General features: G+C 36.7%; 1 protein-coding gene across 4 annotated transcripts in view; it reads right to left on the bottom strand.

The window, feature by feature from the left end:
* SESTD1 (SEC14 and spectrin domain containing 1) overlaps positions 1–17,538 on the bottom strand; it is a 54,023-nt gene that overhangs the window by 9,142 nt on the left and 27,343 nt on the right. For 3 of the 4 annotated variants that reach the window (XM_069020517.1, XM_069020518.1, XM_069020516.1), the window contains 8 exons: positions 13,424–13,537; positions 11,841–11,938; positions 11,432–11,487; positions 8,702–8,913; positions 5,835–5,957; positions 2,449–2,643; positions 1,725–1,839; positions 430–589 (listed from right to left, as the gene is read on the bottom strand). In XM_069020517.1, the coding sequence (XP_068876618.1) occupies positions 430–589; positions 1,725–1,839; positions 2,449–2,643; positions 5,835–5,957; positions 8,702–8,913; positions 11,432–11,487; positions 11,841–11,938; positions 13,424–13,537 (1,073 nt within the window). The remainder of the gene's footprint in view (positions 1–429; positions 590–1,724; positions 1,840–2,448; positions 2,644–5,834; positions 5,958–8,701; positions 8,914–11,431; positions 11,488–11,840; positions 11,939–13,423; positions 13,538–17,538) is intronic. The other variant, XM_069020519.1, reaches the window with a different exon arrangement.

The raw sequence follows: 17,538 nt of genomic DNA, 5'->3' as shown, positions 1-17,538 counted from the left end.
ACTCAAAGACTAGAGCTTGTGATAAAGAGGATAAATAAGCGTTAATAGGTGATTTTGCACCCGTCACCACTACTGTAGTCATATTATACTTCCATCTGAAACTGATAATATAAAAGATGCCTCTTGCATATTTTTGTAACTCCATATAAAAGAAATGTATAATTTTTGAGCATTAACAAGCACAGGAAAGCATTCAAACACTCCATCCAGTACCAAAATATAAAAGGTGCCTGTTTTTAGGAACATGCTACAACAGATTAGTCAGGGAAGCTTCTGTCCCATTCAAATATACTACAAATATAAATTACAGTTTGATTACATCCCTTAACTGAACATAAAACAAAATGGGCTCTTTAAAACAAATTAAATTGTATATAAAGTGACTTGTTAACACACAAAAATCTTAATGACTAGAATTGTTGTTCTTACCTTTGTTTTCTAAGCTGCATATCTTCCATTACTCCTTGGATATGGTCCACATTTTCTTTGTTTTCAATGGTCACATCTTTCCCATAGGCCCATGATGCCTGGTTAGATATCTGATCAAGAAGACTTTGACCTTTCTCACGCAAGCCTTGCAACCCTAAGTCTAATAAGAGAAAGGAAAAAAAAAAGGTCAATGGTTACTCATAAATTTGATGGTTTTCCTCCATGGAGAGAGATAAAATGCAACAGAATCATACACGGATGAAGACTGGAACGTGCAAAATGAAAAGGACATTGCTATGTCTTTCACTGCCCTTTCCAACTCAAGTTTGAGTGAGCATTTGTCTATATTAACAAAGAACTAAGGCTTTGATATTTTATGACCTAGCAGATAACAAGAAAGGTAATCAAAGCTGACAGCAAGTCAGTTTCTCAGTATATACATAGCTAATTAATGTCTTTCATCCACACAGTTACACAATTCCTAAAATGTTTAGCACTGCTAAACAGTTGTAGCCTAAGTGTTCTTCCATTGCTGCCAGAAGTTACTGCTTCATAATACACCTGATATGGCTGATACAATTTTCTACACTGAAATTTGCCAACCCTTGGGATCTGCTCTTACATCTTTTATTTGGCAGCTCTACTATCTGTTTTCCTGAAGGAGTATCTCATTTATGCATCAAACTGTTATATTCCAATCATAACTACTTCTACCACAAATGATTTTTCTTTGCAGCTCTCCCTCCCACAACTTAATGAACAAGCTGATCACTGTAGATCACTTCCAACTGAAATAATTAATTCCTTATGCTTGACAGTGTAACAACCTTCAACGTGCCATTTATTAACACATGCATTCAAAGCTACTGCAAAACACTCAGTACAAGCATTCTAAAACTGAGTGGATAAAAACTTAATCATCAAGGGGTCAGTTCTAGAGACAAAAAGATCATCTAAACACTATTATCCCAAGATACTAAAGAAAATTAATGGGGGAAAGAAGTTTGTTTACAAATGAAATGCATGATAATGTCATATAACAAATATATATATTAGATGCAAAAAATTTAAAAGAAAACAGTTCCAGATCATTTCCCCAAACAGAACTACTATACAGTAGATGGCATAAGCCAGTCCAGAGTAGTTCAGTGGAGCATTACATAGTGAGGAATCAGAAGTGGCAGTATTTTTTCCCCTGCTTTTTTGGTGATTTTTTAAAAGGGATTACTGTTTGTTCCCCCTGTAATGCATTCATTAGAATGTGTGTGTCTCAAATGCAGAAATATCTTGCTTACCAACACTTTTCAATTTCTCTTCCAGTAGTTTTAATGTTTGTTGAATTGATGCTCCATCTGCTGGTGCTACATCCACACACAACATTCCTAGTAAACCATCCAATTGCTGAGACAACTAAAATGTAAGAACAACATAAATGCTGATATTTAAAAAGAAGTTTGAGCTTCAGATGGTTGGGTCTACAATATTCTAAATGTTTGGAAATTCGTCATTTTCAAATTTTTTCTTGCAGCTATAGGAAATGAAAGTCAAGATGAAAGATAAACGACCCATCTGCCTTGCAGAATTCCAAGAGCATACATCCCTAGATGGTGGGAGAGTAGGAAGCCAAGATTCTACTTGTTTTTTAAGAAGAGTATAGGAAAGGAATATGCCAATTCAAAAAAAGAAACTATGAAACGTACAGCAAATTCCAGTTCAATTAATGCATAGGCCTCTAAATAAAAAGAAAAAAGAGGGGCAAAAAATTAACTATTCAACTAGTAACCTTTTTATTTCAAACACTGAAATGTAAGACATATCACACAGTATTTCCCTCCTAAAAAAGGGGGAACCAATTTTCTCAGTGTTCCAATTACAGTAAATTATGACTTACAGCATTTTCCAAGTGACATATTTCCCTTCACCTCCCTGGACACTTTTCCAATTTATTCAACATTTACAATACTAAGGTACTAATTTATTGACAGACGAGCCTGTGAAAAATTAAAAAGAAACACTTACATCCTGGGCAACACTGTGGAATTCAAGTGCTGCTTGTAACAGGTTCTGCCTGAATTCCAGCTGACTGGCCTGCCTGTAACACACATCACTCAGCTGTTGCTGCAATGCTTTCAATTCCACAAGGTCTTCCTCATCCCCTGCATTTAGAAGAGCTGCTATCTGCTGATTAAGTTCAACATAAACAGCAAACCACTCCTAGAAACACAAGAAGATGAAGAATTAAAAATGCCAAATACAATTTTATTTCTCTTAAATGGCATACATGCAACTGCAGGCTAATAAATAATCAGACTGAAAAAGGAGGTTATTACAGATTGCACTATGACATGTCACAGAGAAAGAAAAAATATTCCTGATTTCAAATCAACTCTCAATAAAGTGCTTAGTATATGTTAATATATGTGGTGTAGTACAAAAAAATTACTGTAGAAAGATGAGAGAAGTACAAGGCATGGCTCCTAGTCCCAGCACAAACCTCCACCAAAAGAGGAATTCCACCATTTTTAAACAAATTTCTAGTGCTTAAATGGCTGTAGTGGTCTACTGAAATAAAAGACCTTTTGCCAAGTGATCAGCCATTATAAAAAGCTGTTCACAGGACTATCCAGGTGTTACTTTCAGTGATTGAAACTAGCAATAATTTCCTTAAAATATTTACAAAAAAACACTGCTGTTGACAAAGTAGAAGTAATCTCTATCTTCTGAATAAAAGTGTGTCCATGCTCAGAAACGTCAAAATTATCCTTGTTTCTTATTTAAGGAAAGCTTTATATTATTCAAGTCAAAATGTGTGGATTTGGATTTCACATGGCTTGATTACTGAATACATACATAAGAGTTAGTTATCTTGTCCTGGTGGTGTATTTGCAGAGGAAAATAGTTCAAATATTTAACAATTTGGGGAGATTTAAAAACAGCCTGATACATCCAGATCACATTCACATCCTGCATGTCTGAGATGCCTGTAAAGCAAAATGTGTTTGCTCAACAGCTCTAATTTTGACCTTGAAGTGTCCTCTGCATTTCTATGGAATAGCACCATCTAATGGTTTACAATATTTGATTTAATTTGTATTCTTGTCTCGCTCCTATTGGGATGTTTGGAATTTTGTAAATTATGTCTTTGGCTTTTGCATCATTTATTTACGAATCATGCAAACCGGAGTATAAATATCCATATTCTGAATTTTTTTTCTTTTTACCCAAAGCTGCCTCTACCATCTGCTCACAGAAAAAAAGCGAGTATGAAAAGAGCAAGGAGGGGAAAAAAGAGAAAGTAATGAAAAAGTTAAATTAGCAATCAGTCAAACATTTAAGAGCAGAATAAACCTCTCATCTGTCCCAAAAGGGGTAACTATGATGACATAATGTGAAAACATCTTCCACTGTGACACATGTACTAAGGATAGAGAGATTCAGCAAAATCACAGAAATAGCTCTTTGACACTGAACATACAAATCCACATGAGCGTGACAAATCAACTATAATATGAGAAGTCAAAAAAATTTTAGATTAATAACGTTTAGGGGTTTGGTTGCTGTTTTTATTTTTAGCATTAGAGTAAGTAAGAGTTGCAGTAATTTATTTTGATCATGTTATCGGTAAAATTAAGACACCAGCAAACCAGGTATAAAAAGTGTGTTTCTGACCTTTTCCGTGGGAGAACTTAGGCACAGCTGTATGTAACAGCTCAAACCCACGGAGAAAAGCCCTGCTCAAATCCAACAGTTCTAGTGTATTGCTTGTGAATAAAACTATCAGAAAATGAAACCCCCCCAAAAAACCCAACCACCCTCTCCCCACAAAAACCCAAACAAAAACGTATCCTATGGAAATTAGTTTTTCACTTCAGAGTAAATTGAAGTAAAAACGCATCTTCAAAACAAATCAAACATTTTTGCAAGTCTCTTCAAAATACTATAATCAACATAAACAGAAGGTGATGAAAGAGAGCAAGCATATGAACTGTCAATTCAATTATTAGGAGAGAAAAAAGAGGAAAACAATGAAAGAGGAACCATACACTAAAAATCAAAGAAAAACGTAAAGCACATTTTTCTAGTGCTGTTGCCATAAAATGGTTTTAATCTCTAAACATCTAAATTTAAGGTAGGGCAGCGGTCTTCCAATTACTTCTTTTGGTATAAAATAGTCAGAAAAAATGTATTGTATTTCTGTAGACTCCTGCCAGCACCTGAGAACCAAGCTGTGTTCCATGCTGCCAGTGCTTTAGCACACTGTAAGGCAGCCTGAAAACTTCAGTGGGAATTCAATGACTGCATTTAGTCCCAGCTAAATCACAGTTCTCTGCTATAGATATCCAAGTGAAAACAAAGTATGTTCAGTCTTGTTTTCTCTTTTCTGTTTGAAATACCGATATAACTAAAAGACACTCAAATTTATTTTTGTCAGTGAAGTAGGTAGTCTAGGGTATTTGTGGGTTTCTTTTTTTTCCTTCCAATTAGGACTTCAACTGCAAGATGTTTTACACTTCAGAAGGTACTGGCTTCCACACTGCGTGAAGAGCTTGAAGCAACAAGAGAGGAGATGGGATTTACTTAACCACAGACATCTACACTGCTGCATCTAGCAAGTAAACCACTGCTGTCTAGGGTGCTGTGTTTCTCAGACTAAAGGTTTGGGGTTTTTTCCCCCTATATTGCATCTGAAAAACTGTAACCCAGTGACTATTTGTGTTGCCATGACTGTAAAGGGAACTTAGGAAAAGTGGACAGAATTGCCAGTGTCTACACATCAAGGAAAGTCAGAAAAGGTGAACAACACTGTGAGCAAAACTCCCTTTGGGAGCACTAAATATTCATAACCTAATTATAGTTAATCATCTGATGGAAAGACAAAATTCTACTGAAGCTTAGGAAGTATTCAAAATTAGAAGCAAAGGCATCAAGTTAGTGTAGTTATAAAACAGCATCCTCATGATTTCATTATGAGCATAAAGTATATCTAAACTCTTGATCAATGAAAGTCTTAAGCCAGTTTCAGCTACTGCTAAGTGTAGTCTAATAAAGAAAAATATTAAATTAGTCACCTGAGAAGTGCAGGACTTCTCAGACATTTTGGCAGGGAAGAAAAAGTAAATGTATTCCTTCTACTCAACATGAAAATTTAAGAGCTGCTGTAACATACTAAACCCAAGAAATATCACAAATAGAAATCAGTATTTTTCTACAATGGAAAAAAAAAATTAATAACATGCAAATACAATGACTATATTAGTCCTATAACTGCTTGGGCAATTTCCTATGTAACCCATTACATCATTCAGTATGCAAAATTCCTAGATACTCATAACCAAAATACATTGCTCATAACTGCATATATTTAGAATTATTTCGATACTTGAAAAGAGTATGGGAAATCTCACACTGTGCTGACTCTCAATCTCTTCATGTTTCTGTTGCAAAGCTTGCGAAGCTCTAATGGAATCTCCTATTCCCCACTGGGTTCTCAGCTGTTCTGATCCAGGACCTTCAAGCCAGTTGACTACCTGTCAGTAAGACAAAGATGATTTAAAAAAAGTAGCAAATCAATTATACAAAAACTAGTATACACAGAATTTTGTAACACAAGCGGAAATAAAAACAAGCATATGTTTTTTAAAAACCAGATCTTTTTCAGCTCTGTAAAAGTCTTCTTGTTGAATCCATTCAATCCTTCAAAGTTTTAAGTAGAAAATACTTTTCATTAACCTTAGTCTGTCAGCTCCATGAAAACAGGTCTCAGCTACAACAAGGCTTTTCCTCTAGACACTTGTCATTTCATATCCCTTGTCAATAAAAGAACTCAAAACACAATGATAATGGACCTCTTGTGTTCAAACCAGAATTTTTTTTTGCCCAAGTGATTATGATGCACATCTGTATTCAACCTCACACCTGAGAGCTTTCTCCTTTTTTTGCTGAATATACAAACACTCACGTACAGGATACATACTTATTTCAAATTTAAACTTACACACCAACTTGGTCTATTCAAGTAACAAACCTGTTACAGAGTTTTTGTGGCCACATCTCATGGAATTTGTCTTTGCAGGGTCACAGCAATACAACTTTGGACGACAGTATTTTATTTCTTCTACTATTATAATTATTTTGAAACTACTTTTTTTAATGTAAATATTACTCAAAGCAAAGCAGAATATCTCAAATTTTGGTTTCCTTACACAAATTTGAATTATCAGATGGTATCTATGGAAAAATTTCCTGATAAATTTTTAACTATCTGGAAGACAGAGATAGCTGCGATGAAACCAAGTGCAGAAGTCACTTACTGCTGGAGTCCTGAAGTAAGGAAATGCAGGAATACCTCCAGATTCTGAACCTTATTAAAAAAGCATAGGAAGCCAGCTTCCTCTCTTTCATGTGACTTTTGTTTAAACATTGATCACAAAACAGCTTCACACAGATTTTCAGAAAACATAATGCAATACACAATGTAACCCCATAACCATGAAGACAAATGAAACAGGGACTAATTGGACCATTTCCCTAGTGCTGCTAGACTGCACTGCAACAGTAATCAAGAATAATTATTGGTACAGAAGACTACTCAATTCACTCTATCTTTAAGTCATTATGTGTTTGCCTTCCCACTGCCCTTTTTTGCCCCATGTGAAGCATTGTTTCAAAGCGTGTATTTGTTGCTCCAAAAGCATCCTGAGTCTTCCTTGCTTTTATAATTTCTAGGACAAATTAAGACCCTACAGTTGCAGGTCCTTTTTGTTTAAAGAGAAACTTCCTGTTGTGCTCAGCACCTCTGCACAGCTGTTACAGGTTAAATATGGAATTGACCTAGAAGTGAAGGGACCCAGATGTCCCCCTCTAAGGTCAGAGTGGCCTGGAAAACTTACACATGGAAATGACAGTTCTCATGCAAGTCTGAAACAGAGTACAAGGCTACTGCTTAGCAGCTGCCCTCTCTGGGGCAACTTTATAAAACTGATTAGTTTGGTAAAATAGCAAAACACATTTTTCCTGTGTACTGAAACTCAGTTCACTTGCCAGGTAACATCTGTAGTGTACACAGAGCAAACAAGTAACTATTTCTACTACAAATATTGCAAAATGAGGCTGAGTAATGGTAAACAATTCTATTTAAATGCATTAACAATGTCAGTTTACCAAAGTGAAATATAAATCACATCTTGTTCAACCACTAAAACTTTAACACAGGAAAAAAAATCTCACCAGATTATACCCACAGCTGTGCTGATATGTGTGGTGATATGTTCTGTATAGGATTATATTAATCTCTCATGTATGTTTAATATTTCCAGCTCAATATACCAATAGATCACATTTGCTTTTTAGATTTTTTGCAGTAATTGAATTATTATAGAAATTAAAATTATCTCCTCAGTAGATTTCTGTTTTCACTGCTAGACATCACAAAATTGATTAGTTTTTATTTTTACCCATATCTACAATTCTGCAAAGTGCAAGTACTTGACTTGCGCTCCACATGCATTAGAAATGCCAATGTTGCAAGGTTAAAAGTAATTATCTATTCCATTTTCTGCATATTCAAACTATACAGAATCTTAAAACTATACAAATCTAATTTCAAGTGATAAACACAAAAAAAATAAATTAATTCAATTTCCTTGATTTTCTCTACTGAGACTCTGCTGAGAAAATGTTGAAAGTACTAATTACATGCCTGCTTCCAAAGGACCAAACCAGTTCATCATGAGCTTTAACACGCAATTGATTAGGAGGTTTATACTCATTCTTGTCAGGGTATCCTTGAAATACAGAGAGTTTAAGCACTTTAGCTTAGGTTAAGCCCTCAAGCATCACACAAATATAGGAATAATGGCTTATCTTCAGTAATAGGAACTTTAAATGACATGGGCAGGGGAAGGTTTTCCACTCTCAAGCAAAGCTGACTCTCAGACAAAGGTGTCTCACTTGGGAATGTTCCTCTCTTTGCCAGCAGGGCAGGCATTTGCGCCTCCAACAACGCAGCCATGCACAGTGGCAGTGTGCAGCAAGGGGACAGCCCCAGGGCAAGAGAGCACATTTAGAACAACCTCCACGTATCAGAACAGCCTTTGGAAAGTCACTGTGGCAGCCACAATGTGAAGCGCTGAGTAAAACTAGCATGCTGGCATTTGTGGAGTGATGGGAGACATGACGGTCTCCCCTCTAAGTTTTAGTTTGCAGAAAGCACAGGCTGGGGCTGGAGCTCAAAGCTCTGCCTCGGAGCATTCAAGAACAACTCCGAGCTTACCTGCATTACCTTCTGCTGAATCTCCTCTAGCTGTGTGCGTTTGCTTCGCTGCCTACAAACTTCCTGGTAGCGGGTGTACTGCTCTCTGAGGGAGTCCAACAGCTTCATGACCTGTGGCTGAGCCAGCAGCTCATCATCCATGGGAGACCAGGAGACCCCTCCATCAGATCCATTGAATCGACGCTGTTGTAACTCCGAGAGTAACTCGTGACCTTGAAGAATACGTAAGACATAAGACTAAAACCACAAAAATTAGTAGTAAGATTGTCTGCTTTTAAACCATCAATGGTGCATTTTTGCAGCTAGTGATCTTTCATGCATTGGACACATTTAATGATACAATTTCATGCAGAGCTCTGGTCACAGTTTGTGGGGCTGGATCAGTCATAAAACAGAAGAAAAAAAATGTGGTATATTTCAGATATATAGAAGAGATACTGTGACTAACATTCAAATTGACAATAGCAATGGTTAATGTAAAGAAAATTGAAAAGCACAATCCTGAGTCTTAAAAAACTCTGAAATATTCTGATTTAGTTCAAAATGGTAAGTAGCATCCTAAGTATTTCTCTCAAACAATTCATGTTCTTATATTGAATGGATGCTCTGGAGGCACTAAAAACCTGACTATACAATTCCTCAGTTGTCTTTCAGGATTTTTATAGCAAGTACAACACTTTCATAGGGAGTGTGAAGCAGAATACTATTTTTTTCAGTATTTTGTTCTCACTTGTCTTGCCTTTTTTTCCATGCTCTTAGGCATCGTATCAGGGTACAGACTCTCTAGAGTGCAGTGACTTTCATATACACAAAAATAGTATGTTTTGACTATTTAAGCTTCTGCTTAAACTGTTTGAAAAATGTTATTGTTGTGTTAAAGTTCTCAGGATGTAAACACCATACTACAAGTAAACCCAGATCATCAACTTGTTCCTCAAAAGCTCATTGAAAAAGTTAAAACAGTGTTGGGTCATTAAAGAGATGTGGGCATGAAAGTGAAAATGTGCCAGCTGGAGATCATCAGTTCTGCAGGTCTTAAAATGGTAACATGGCAGTTCACTGAAAGAATAAAGAAAACTACTACTTAAGTAATGGTAATACCTCAAGAAAAATGCAGAAACAGAAGACTAAGTTCAACTGGTATAATTGAGACATTCAAAATGTCAAGGGCTTTGGAGATTGCAGCAAACAAGTTTAAATTACTCAGCATATATTACTGTGAAATGAAAATGTCTTAAGAATTCAAACACATTTTGCCATACTATAGAACAAACATCTTGGATTTCATCTTCTGTAACCCTACACAGATATGCACAGATAGCTGCAGAGCAAACAGGCTTAAAGACTTTTACAAGCTTGTTCTACTGGGGTAATTTTGAAATTTTACTGTACTGTTTCAGCAGCAAAGGATTACCATTCTTCCACGTAAAAACATTTTTTTGAACTAAGTTCTTATTAAATTCTAAGAACTATATATATGGATTGAAAGCTTGCAAAAAGAACAGTACTTGTAGTTATGGAAGACAGAAGCCTATTATCTAAACCCTCCGTTTGTTCATATCTATCCTTAGGAGATGAAAATTTAATTGGGGCGAGTTTAATTTTTCTTTTTCTCAGCCTTTCAATACAGTGACTCCAACAGAGAAAGGTTGCCTCTTAAAAGTCCCATGATTTAATCACAGAATATGCTGAGTTGGAAAGGAGCCACAACGATCATCCAGTCCCATGGAAGTTAGGAATCTATATAGCACCAAAAAAAATTCATTACACCATAATTAAGAAAACAGAGAATGCATATAAACTAATGGGCTAAGGAGCCATCTGTTTACACAAAACTGAAGTGTTGTTTTGTCCAAAAATCGTATTATTAGACAAGGACACACAATTAGGCTAAAATTTAGTGATGTTGTCTACAGACACTTCAGATTTTAAAAACTTCAAAAGACCAGAGTATGAAACTATCGTTTCACATTTTAGCTCAAACCAGTATTATCCCACATCTAGATAAGCTAAAATTTCACATAGAGGGCATGTAAAGCCAGTTGTTCTCTGTGACAAGTATTATATGTGATCCACACATTAGTTTATAAGAGGCCACAAGGTAAAAATTCTAAGCACTCGGACTCTGATCACCACCTAACACCATGCATTACTTCTCATTCCACAAAGGCACTAACTTAAAAAAAAAATTCCAGTCCAAATCAATGCACTGTTATAACTTATTGTCAATGGGAAATTCACCCTAAACCCAACATTTTGAACAATCCCAAATCATTTAATGCTAAATGGAGAGTCCAAGAAGAGAAGTATGCTTCACTTTTCTGACAAATGACCAGCTCAGAAACAGACTGATGCAAAATGTCAGAATTGTGCAGGAAAATGCCTTCTGTATTGTAACCATTTGGTGGCTACTGAGATAAATTCATTCTATAAGGCAAATATATTGACATCAGCCAGAAACAAAGCATTCCCAAAATTAAACATAATAGTTACGGTAATATTGTAAAGATGTTAGTAGGATTATAAAAATACATATTTAAAAAGACATGTTTGGAGTTCTTCCATTTCTTAGCTTCACTTCTTTTAACCCAAAGATTACAGTATTTGATAAGCTTGTTACATTGTGAAGATGGTTAAGATAACAACTGTGCCCTCCGTGCTTTTACCTGGGGCCTAAAATGAATTATGTCACTTTACTAACCAACATTCTAATTTTTTGACTTACTATACCTGTCTGCAATACTGTCTCAGGATCAACTGATGGAAGGAAGTTCAAATCTATTGATCTTGAAAAAAATAACAAACACATTATTAAAATTTGTATTACAGTAGCACTAAAAACTTCAGCTAAGCCTAGAACTACCTAATGGTGTTAAAAGACTATAGTTTTTTTTTCACTTAGTGAAGTCCTTACTTTTTCAACTCATTGAATCAAAATACAAGTGAAGGTGCATGTAATCACTTAAATGAGCATCCATCTACATACATGCTCATGTATTTTGTAGTCTACACTATAAATGTTTAGAATTTCTTTACACATTTCAAAGTATTTAAGGTGTATCATTTTTCAGGATTTTTTTGGAATTCAAATGAAATTTTATCATCCAAAAGCACTGATTTCAAAAAGTGAATCACACACCTCTCTCGCTCTTGTTGAGTTCCTTTATCACTTCCATTGTTAATTAGGGCAAGCTCATCCAGTAAAGATGTTGATTCTTTCGTGAACTTTTCAAATACCTAAATAAGAGGAAGGTTTTAATTTAAAAAATGAAAATTTTAGGTAGCTGTATTGAAGGCATCAGCGCAAATTCATCCAGTAGTTCCATTAGTATACTTCAGTCTCTACACAGTGTAATTATTACCCAACGTTCAGATGGTAGGGAGGAAACAACAGAAAATACAAAATTTTGTTAGGGAACACTTAAGAGCACTAAGATTCCCTAGGGAGATAGTAAGTATTACACTGAATAAAATGAATACTGAAAAAAAATTGAGATTTCTGCAAAACCTTTAAGTTCTTATGGACATATTTCTTCTACATCTTCATTTAAGCCTTTAATAATGCTAGAGAATCAAGGCGTGCTGCACAACTACCAGAAAGCTTACTTGAAATGATTAAAATAATCAATTTTGTGACAATTCCAGCTTCTAATCACTATTAAAATAGACTATATTGTAATGAATAACTAAACTAAAATAAAAATGTATTCTATTATACAGAAAGATTACATAAAAAGAAATATCCTCATCAGTTTCTTTGAACTCAGGGGCTTCCAATATCAGATAACAATGCCTGTACAGTCAAGACAACAAGCACTGTTCAGACAATTCCTCTGCATCTGACTTCGGAGGGTTGGTTTTGCTTTTTAACAGAAGTGAGAACAATTGGGTGCCTTACGTGACATACACAGTAACTTTCAGGCCTTTTTGCTGTTATTAAATTATCAATCAATAGCCTGCCAATGAACTTTCCTTAACTTATCTAGGACTACATAAAATTTCAGGGGAAGGCAGGTGCAGTTGCAACACACCTGGATATCCCACCTGAAGATCCTAGATGGAGACACACATTTTAAGAACAGATTACACAGGAAGGGAACACACTGTGTCGATGAAAATTAAATATTGTTTTGAAAATTCTATTTAAATAACTGAAAAGCAAGTATCAGTGAAAAAAAGATTAAGAACATGAGAGAGCTATGCACACCAACAGTTGTTAAACAATTTGTGCTGATTAATGGGTGTAGTTGCTCCCGGACATTTACTGTTTCACAGTCTACTGGGGAAACTGCACTGACAGAAGTTTTGGTGTTGGACAGCTTAAAGCCTAACTCTTAGTCCACAGGAACCAAGACCTAAGAAATAACCCAGGATGATCTGTAGAGTCCAAGTATTTTTTCCTTGTTTTGGTCTTCTCCTACAGCAGCCAATTTCCCTTTATAGAGACTATGTATGGTAATACACTCAGGCTCTTCTAGAGTTAGTGTTACTAGAAGAGCTTCATTTAGGAACTGGTTTGTTCAACAAACTGATTAAATGAGCTTTATCATCCCTTGAGTAAATGCAGTATCACTTATCACAAGACTATTCATGTAAACAAACTGCACTACTACACATGTGACCATTTCCTACATGCTTTGTAGTTCCTACACAAATAAAAATTTCAGGGCTCAAGAAGGAGACATTAAAAAACCCCCAAACCCCAAAATAAAGATAACTAACCAGCCTCTTATTCAACCAATCCATGTGATCATAGGTGAGAGTTCCTCCAAAATCTTCTGTTAGTTGGCATGGTTCTATATATCGCGTCAGCTTGTTAGCAGATACTAAAATAACCTGCAACAATAAAATAGATAACTTGTAGATAATGCTTCTATTTTCCTTAAGTATCTGAGAAGCGTGTCTAAGGATACTGAGCAGATCTTTCTGTGATTCAGATTTTTCTGCTAAATGTTTAAATGAAATATGGCTGTTGGCGATTAATGTGGGCCCAAACGAGACAGGTAACTCCGAGATGCAGTGTGTATCTCATGCAAAGTCCTGTAAGAGCATCATCTCTACCACCTTGTGTATTTACAATGGGAGAAAGAAATGTGTTTCCTGGATATCTGTTTTCCTGCTGGGAACTGATGCTTTGTGATTAAGTCATATACCACATGATCTGTTTCTAGTGAATATGGTAGAAGGCTATCATACTGTAAAGCACACAGTATTTTTACCACTTTCTGGCAATACTTTCAGTCCCAGAGGTGATTTTATGCCATAAAATTAAAGTGCCTGCATTTACTGTGCAAATATGCTCAGCAAAAGTTGGATCAACCGTACTCTTTCCATAAGTAGTCAAAAAGTCAAAACTTAGTATGCTTAAAAGCCTGAGTCATTCACCCAGGAGACAAATCTAGCTCATCAGCTACATCAGGGAATACAGGAAAACACGTGTTCACAGCCAGGTGGAAAACTAAATTCTGCATTCTAGAGGCTCCTGAATGACCCGTATTCATATAAGCCTAAACCAAAAGTTGGCAGCACAGCTTGCTTCAATGCCTGATATGCTAAGCCTGGAATAACCCCCATGGAAAAAAACCCAAACCCAACCTCTCTATGGAAGCATACATATTGGCAATATATAGCCAGAAATAAAAAAGAAAGAAAATTTCCATAACCCATGAAATCATTCACATACTCTTGCAGGGCACAAGAGTATGTGGAAAGAGCTAACTGGAAAGAGCCTTCTATTCCAGCTCCATTTTCACACAAATACTGAAACCAAAGAATTCAGAGCAGCTCCAAACAAAAAATCTATTATTGCAGAGGAAAACCTTTCAGCAACATCCAAATATACACTGTTGTCCTGTACTCTTAATGGTACATAGCTGCTGTAAATGGAATTGGCTAGTAGCTTCTTTAAGTAATGCCAGTAAACAGCCCAAACCCCAGAGGATTCTAGGTCCAAGAAAAAAGAAAAAAATACCCCTTTGTTCTTCCTTCTTTTGGCACACTTTATGGGTAATTTTTAACATTCATCTCTATGAGTTCATAAGAAAAGGAGAAAATTAATTTTGGTATGGACATTTTGGTATGGGAACTAAAGGAAACAGGGCAGCTGGTTCTCATTACTGAAATACAAGTTCTAAAAGACCCAAATAGCCTGACAAAATGGAGAGACTGTATTGAGACCACTTATTTCAGATTTGTGTTTAACTGAGATCCTTCAGGAAAGAGTGAGCATGGAATAGCCCTTGTAAACTTGTACTAGAGAAATGTTTTTAGTAAAAAAAAATCTCCTGAAAAAGCAAAACCTGCACAAAAAAATATTTTAGCCATATGAGAAAATAATCCTCTGACAAAAAAGAAACACCTAATAAAAGAGATTTGGTCAAAACCAAAATTTTTTACATCTTATTAGAAAAATTTTTCAAAACAAAACCTTCCACCTCATTAATGAGCCTTGCTGGAACTTAAGGCATTATTCCCAAACCCATCCATTCTCTAGGTTTCTGATTTAAAAAACTGTAGTGGTTTGGTCTAAAATACTCATTACTGTTTATCTTCTGTGAGAGAAGAATTAGGAGAAATGCAAAGCAGGCACCAAACTTGAAAGAATATAAAGAAGTTTATTAACAGACCTAAAAAAAGGAAAGAAAAAAAAAATTATACCACCTTCAGAACTCTCCTCCTCCCCTCACCTTCCTCCCTTCTCCCACTGACAATGTAAAAAGACAACCCTTAAGATGTTCAGTCTGTTTACCACTTCCATAATAACCTTGTTCAGTCCATTTAGAAAGACAAGTCTCTTCTTGCTCATGCTATGAAAACAGTATCACAACGAGACAGCCACCCACTTCCAAATATTGTTCAGTCCATTTAGGAAGAGGAGTCTCCCTGCTCGCAATGTGAGTCCCTTCCCTCGACTTGCAGCTTTTCCCGCAACTGCTTTCGAGGGTCCACTCTTGAAGTTTTTTGGGGTACAATTTTAAGGTTGAGCCGTTCAGAAACAAAAAAACCAGAGGCCCTTCTCCTTCCCTGGGAGCAAAGGGTCTTCCTCATCTTCATCGTTAGGACTATCTCTGGGAGCATCTCTAGGAACTGGTTTTTCTCCTTTCCCATTTGGAGCAAAAGTCCTCATCTGGTTCATCTGGTTCATCTCTCTCTGTCCAAACTTCTCATGAAATTACAGCTGTGGCAGCATCTGCCTATTGCTTATGACTTGAACACTCCACCCCCCATATCTTCATGAAATTACAACAGGATACTCTGATATATCATAGCTTCACAACAGACTTTCAGCTTTAAGCATCTCCTCTCTCTCTTCCCTCAGGTTTTCAGCTCTTCACAGCAATAAAAGGGTTAATCTCACCTCGGCCTTGCAGCTGGAATGTGGCTTATCGCTGTTGGTCACTGGCCTCTGCCGGACAGAGGTGCCGCTTTGCTGAATCTCGGCCGCAGTGGAGGGGGGGGGTTCCGAGCCGCTCCGGCTGCCCACGGCAAGGCAGTGGGGGGGGTTCCATGGCTGGAACAGGCCCATGGCTCCAGGCTGGCCGTGGCCCGGCCCGGCCTGGCCCAAGCAGGGCCTGGCCAGGCCCGCTGGCCCCCGCACGGGGCCTGCAGCCACCTGTGCCAGCGCCGGAAACGAGAGAGAGCTTGGGGGGGAGTTTGTCTATTCTTAAGTGTGGATCACAGAGGCGGTCACAACTTTAAGTGGCTTAAAGAATTGTCCATACTCAAACTGGCCACTGATAGGTTCTATCAGGTCCCAGAGGAAGCTGTAAGCACCCCTTAGCAAGGACATCCCTTGCGGGACTATGCTTGCTAACCTATGACAAAAACACTTCTTTCTTAAACTGTTTATTGACTGTTACATGGCTAGCTGCTAAAATCCTGTCTGAACTTTCCAAAATATAAACAAACATGTGAATTTTTGACTAGGTTGTGACAGAAATGAAGGTTCCTGAACAGGAACAGAATTTACCTCCTGCTCTAAACCTGAACTAGTGGCAGTGCTAACCTAATGTCCTCTGTATGCTTTAAATTAGTAAATTAGCTTTGATATTTTCTAGGTGTCAAAAGTTCAGTTTGCCTCTCTGAAGCTTCAGAAATAATGTTTTAATCAGCTACTACAGATTGATAGTCCATAAGTACACAGACCAAGAGCCAAAGAAGAAAAAAATGCTGCAAAATGCAATGTGCACAGCGAAAAGACACTTCTCTTTTAAAGATATTAATTCAACTTCAAGCTCAGCAAACTTCTGCTATCAGATTCCCAAAATGTTTCAAAATCCAATCACAGTAATTGTCTTTGACCTCCTGTAAAAATAAATGTCAAACTACCAGATCCTAAAAAATGTTGTCCCTTATGAATTAGTGATTCACCTTTGCCTTTAAATTTCACCCTTCAACGTATTACCACAGGCAAAGATAATTTACAGCTGTAAATATAGAAAGAACCCCATTTGCTTGTAACTGAAATGATTTTTTGCTTTTCTTTTTTTTCCAAGGCCAACTATGTTGATTCCAGAAAAAGGGAAAAAAAACCCAGATTTCTGGATCCAAAGTAAAACAACAGATTATAGCTGGATGTTAAAATGAACAGCTTAAATTTCCCAAGGGAGAAACAAACAGATCTGGCCAGATGGTAATATAAAAAAAAAAAAAAAGTATAAATTATTGAATCCTTTAATCTTTGCTTCCCTTCTTAGTTGATCCACCCACTCCTGACAAGAGGGACAGCTAATAAGCTGACAGTGGTAGTAGGTTTCAAACATGTCCTATTTGCTACTGACCAGAGTCATGGACTTATCATCTGAACTCAGTTCATTATAAAACCTGGAAGAGTGGTA

The sequence above is a fragment of the Aphelocoma coerulescens genome, chromosome 7 (assembly GCF_041296385.1).
Source record: "Aphelocoma coerulescens isolate FSJ_1873_10779 chromosome 7, UR_Acoe_1.0, whole genome shotgun sequence".
NCBI lineage: Eukaryota > Metazoa > Chordata > Aves > Passeriformes > Corvidae > Aphelocoma > Aphelocoma coerulescens.
The sequence above is the reverse complement of the archived record's forward strand: the minus strand, read 5'-3'. Positions and strand labels throughout refer to the sequence as shown.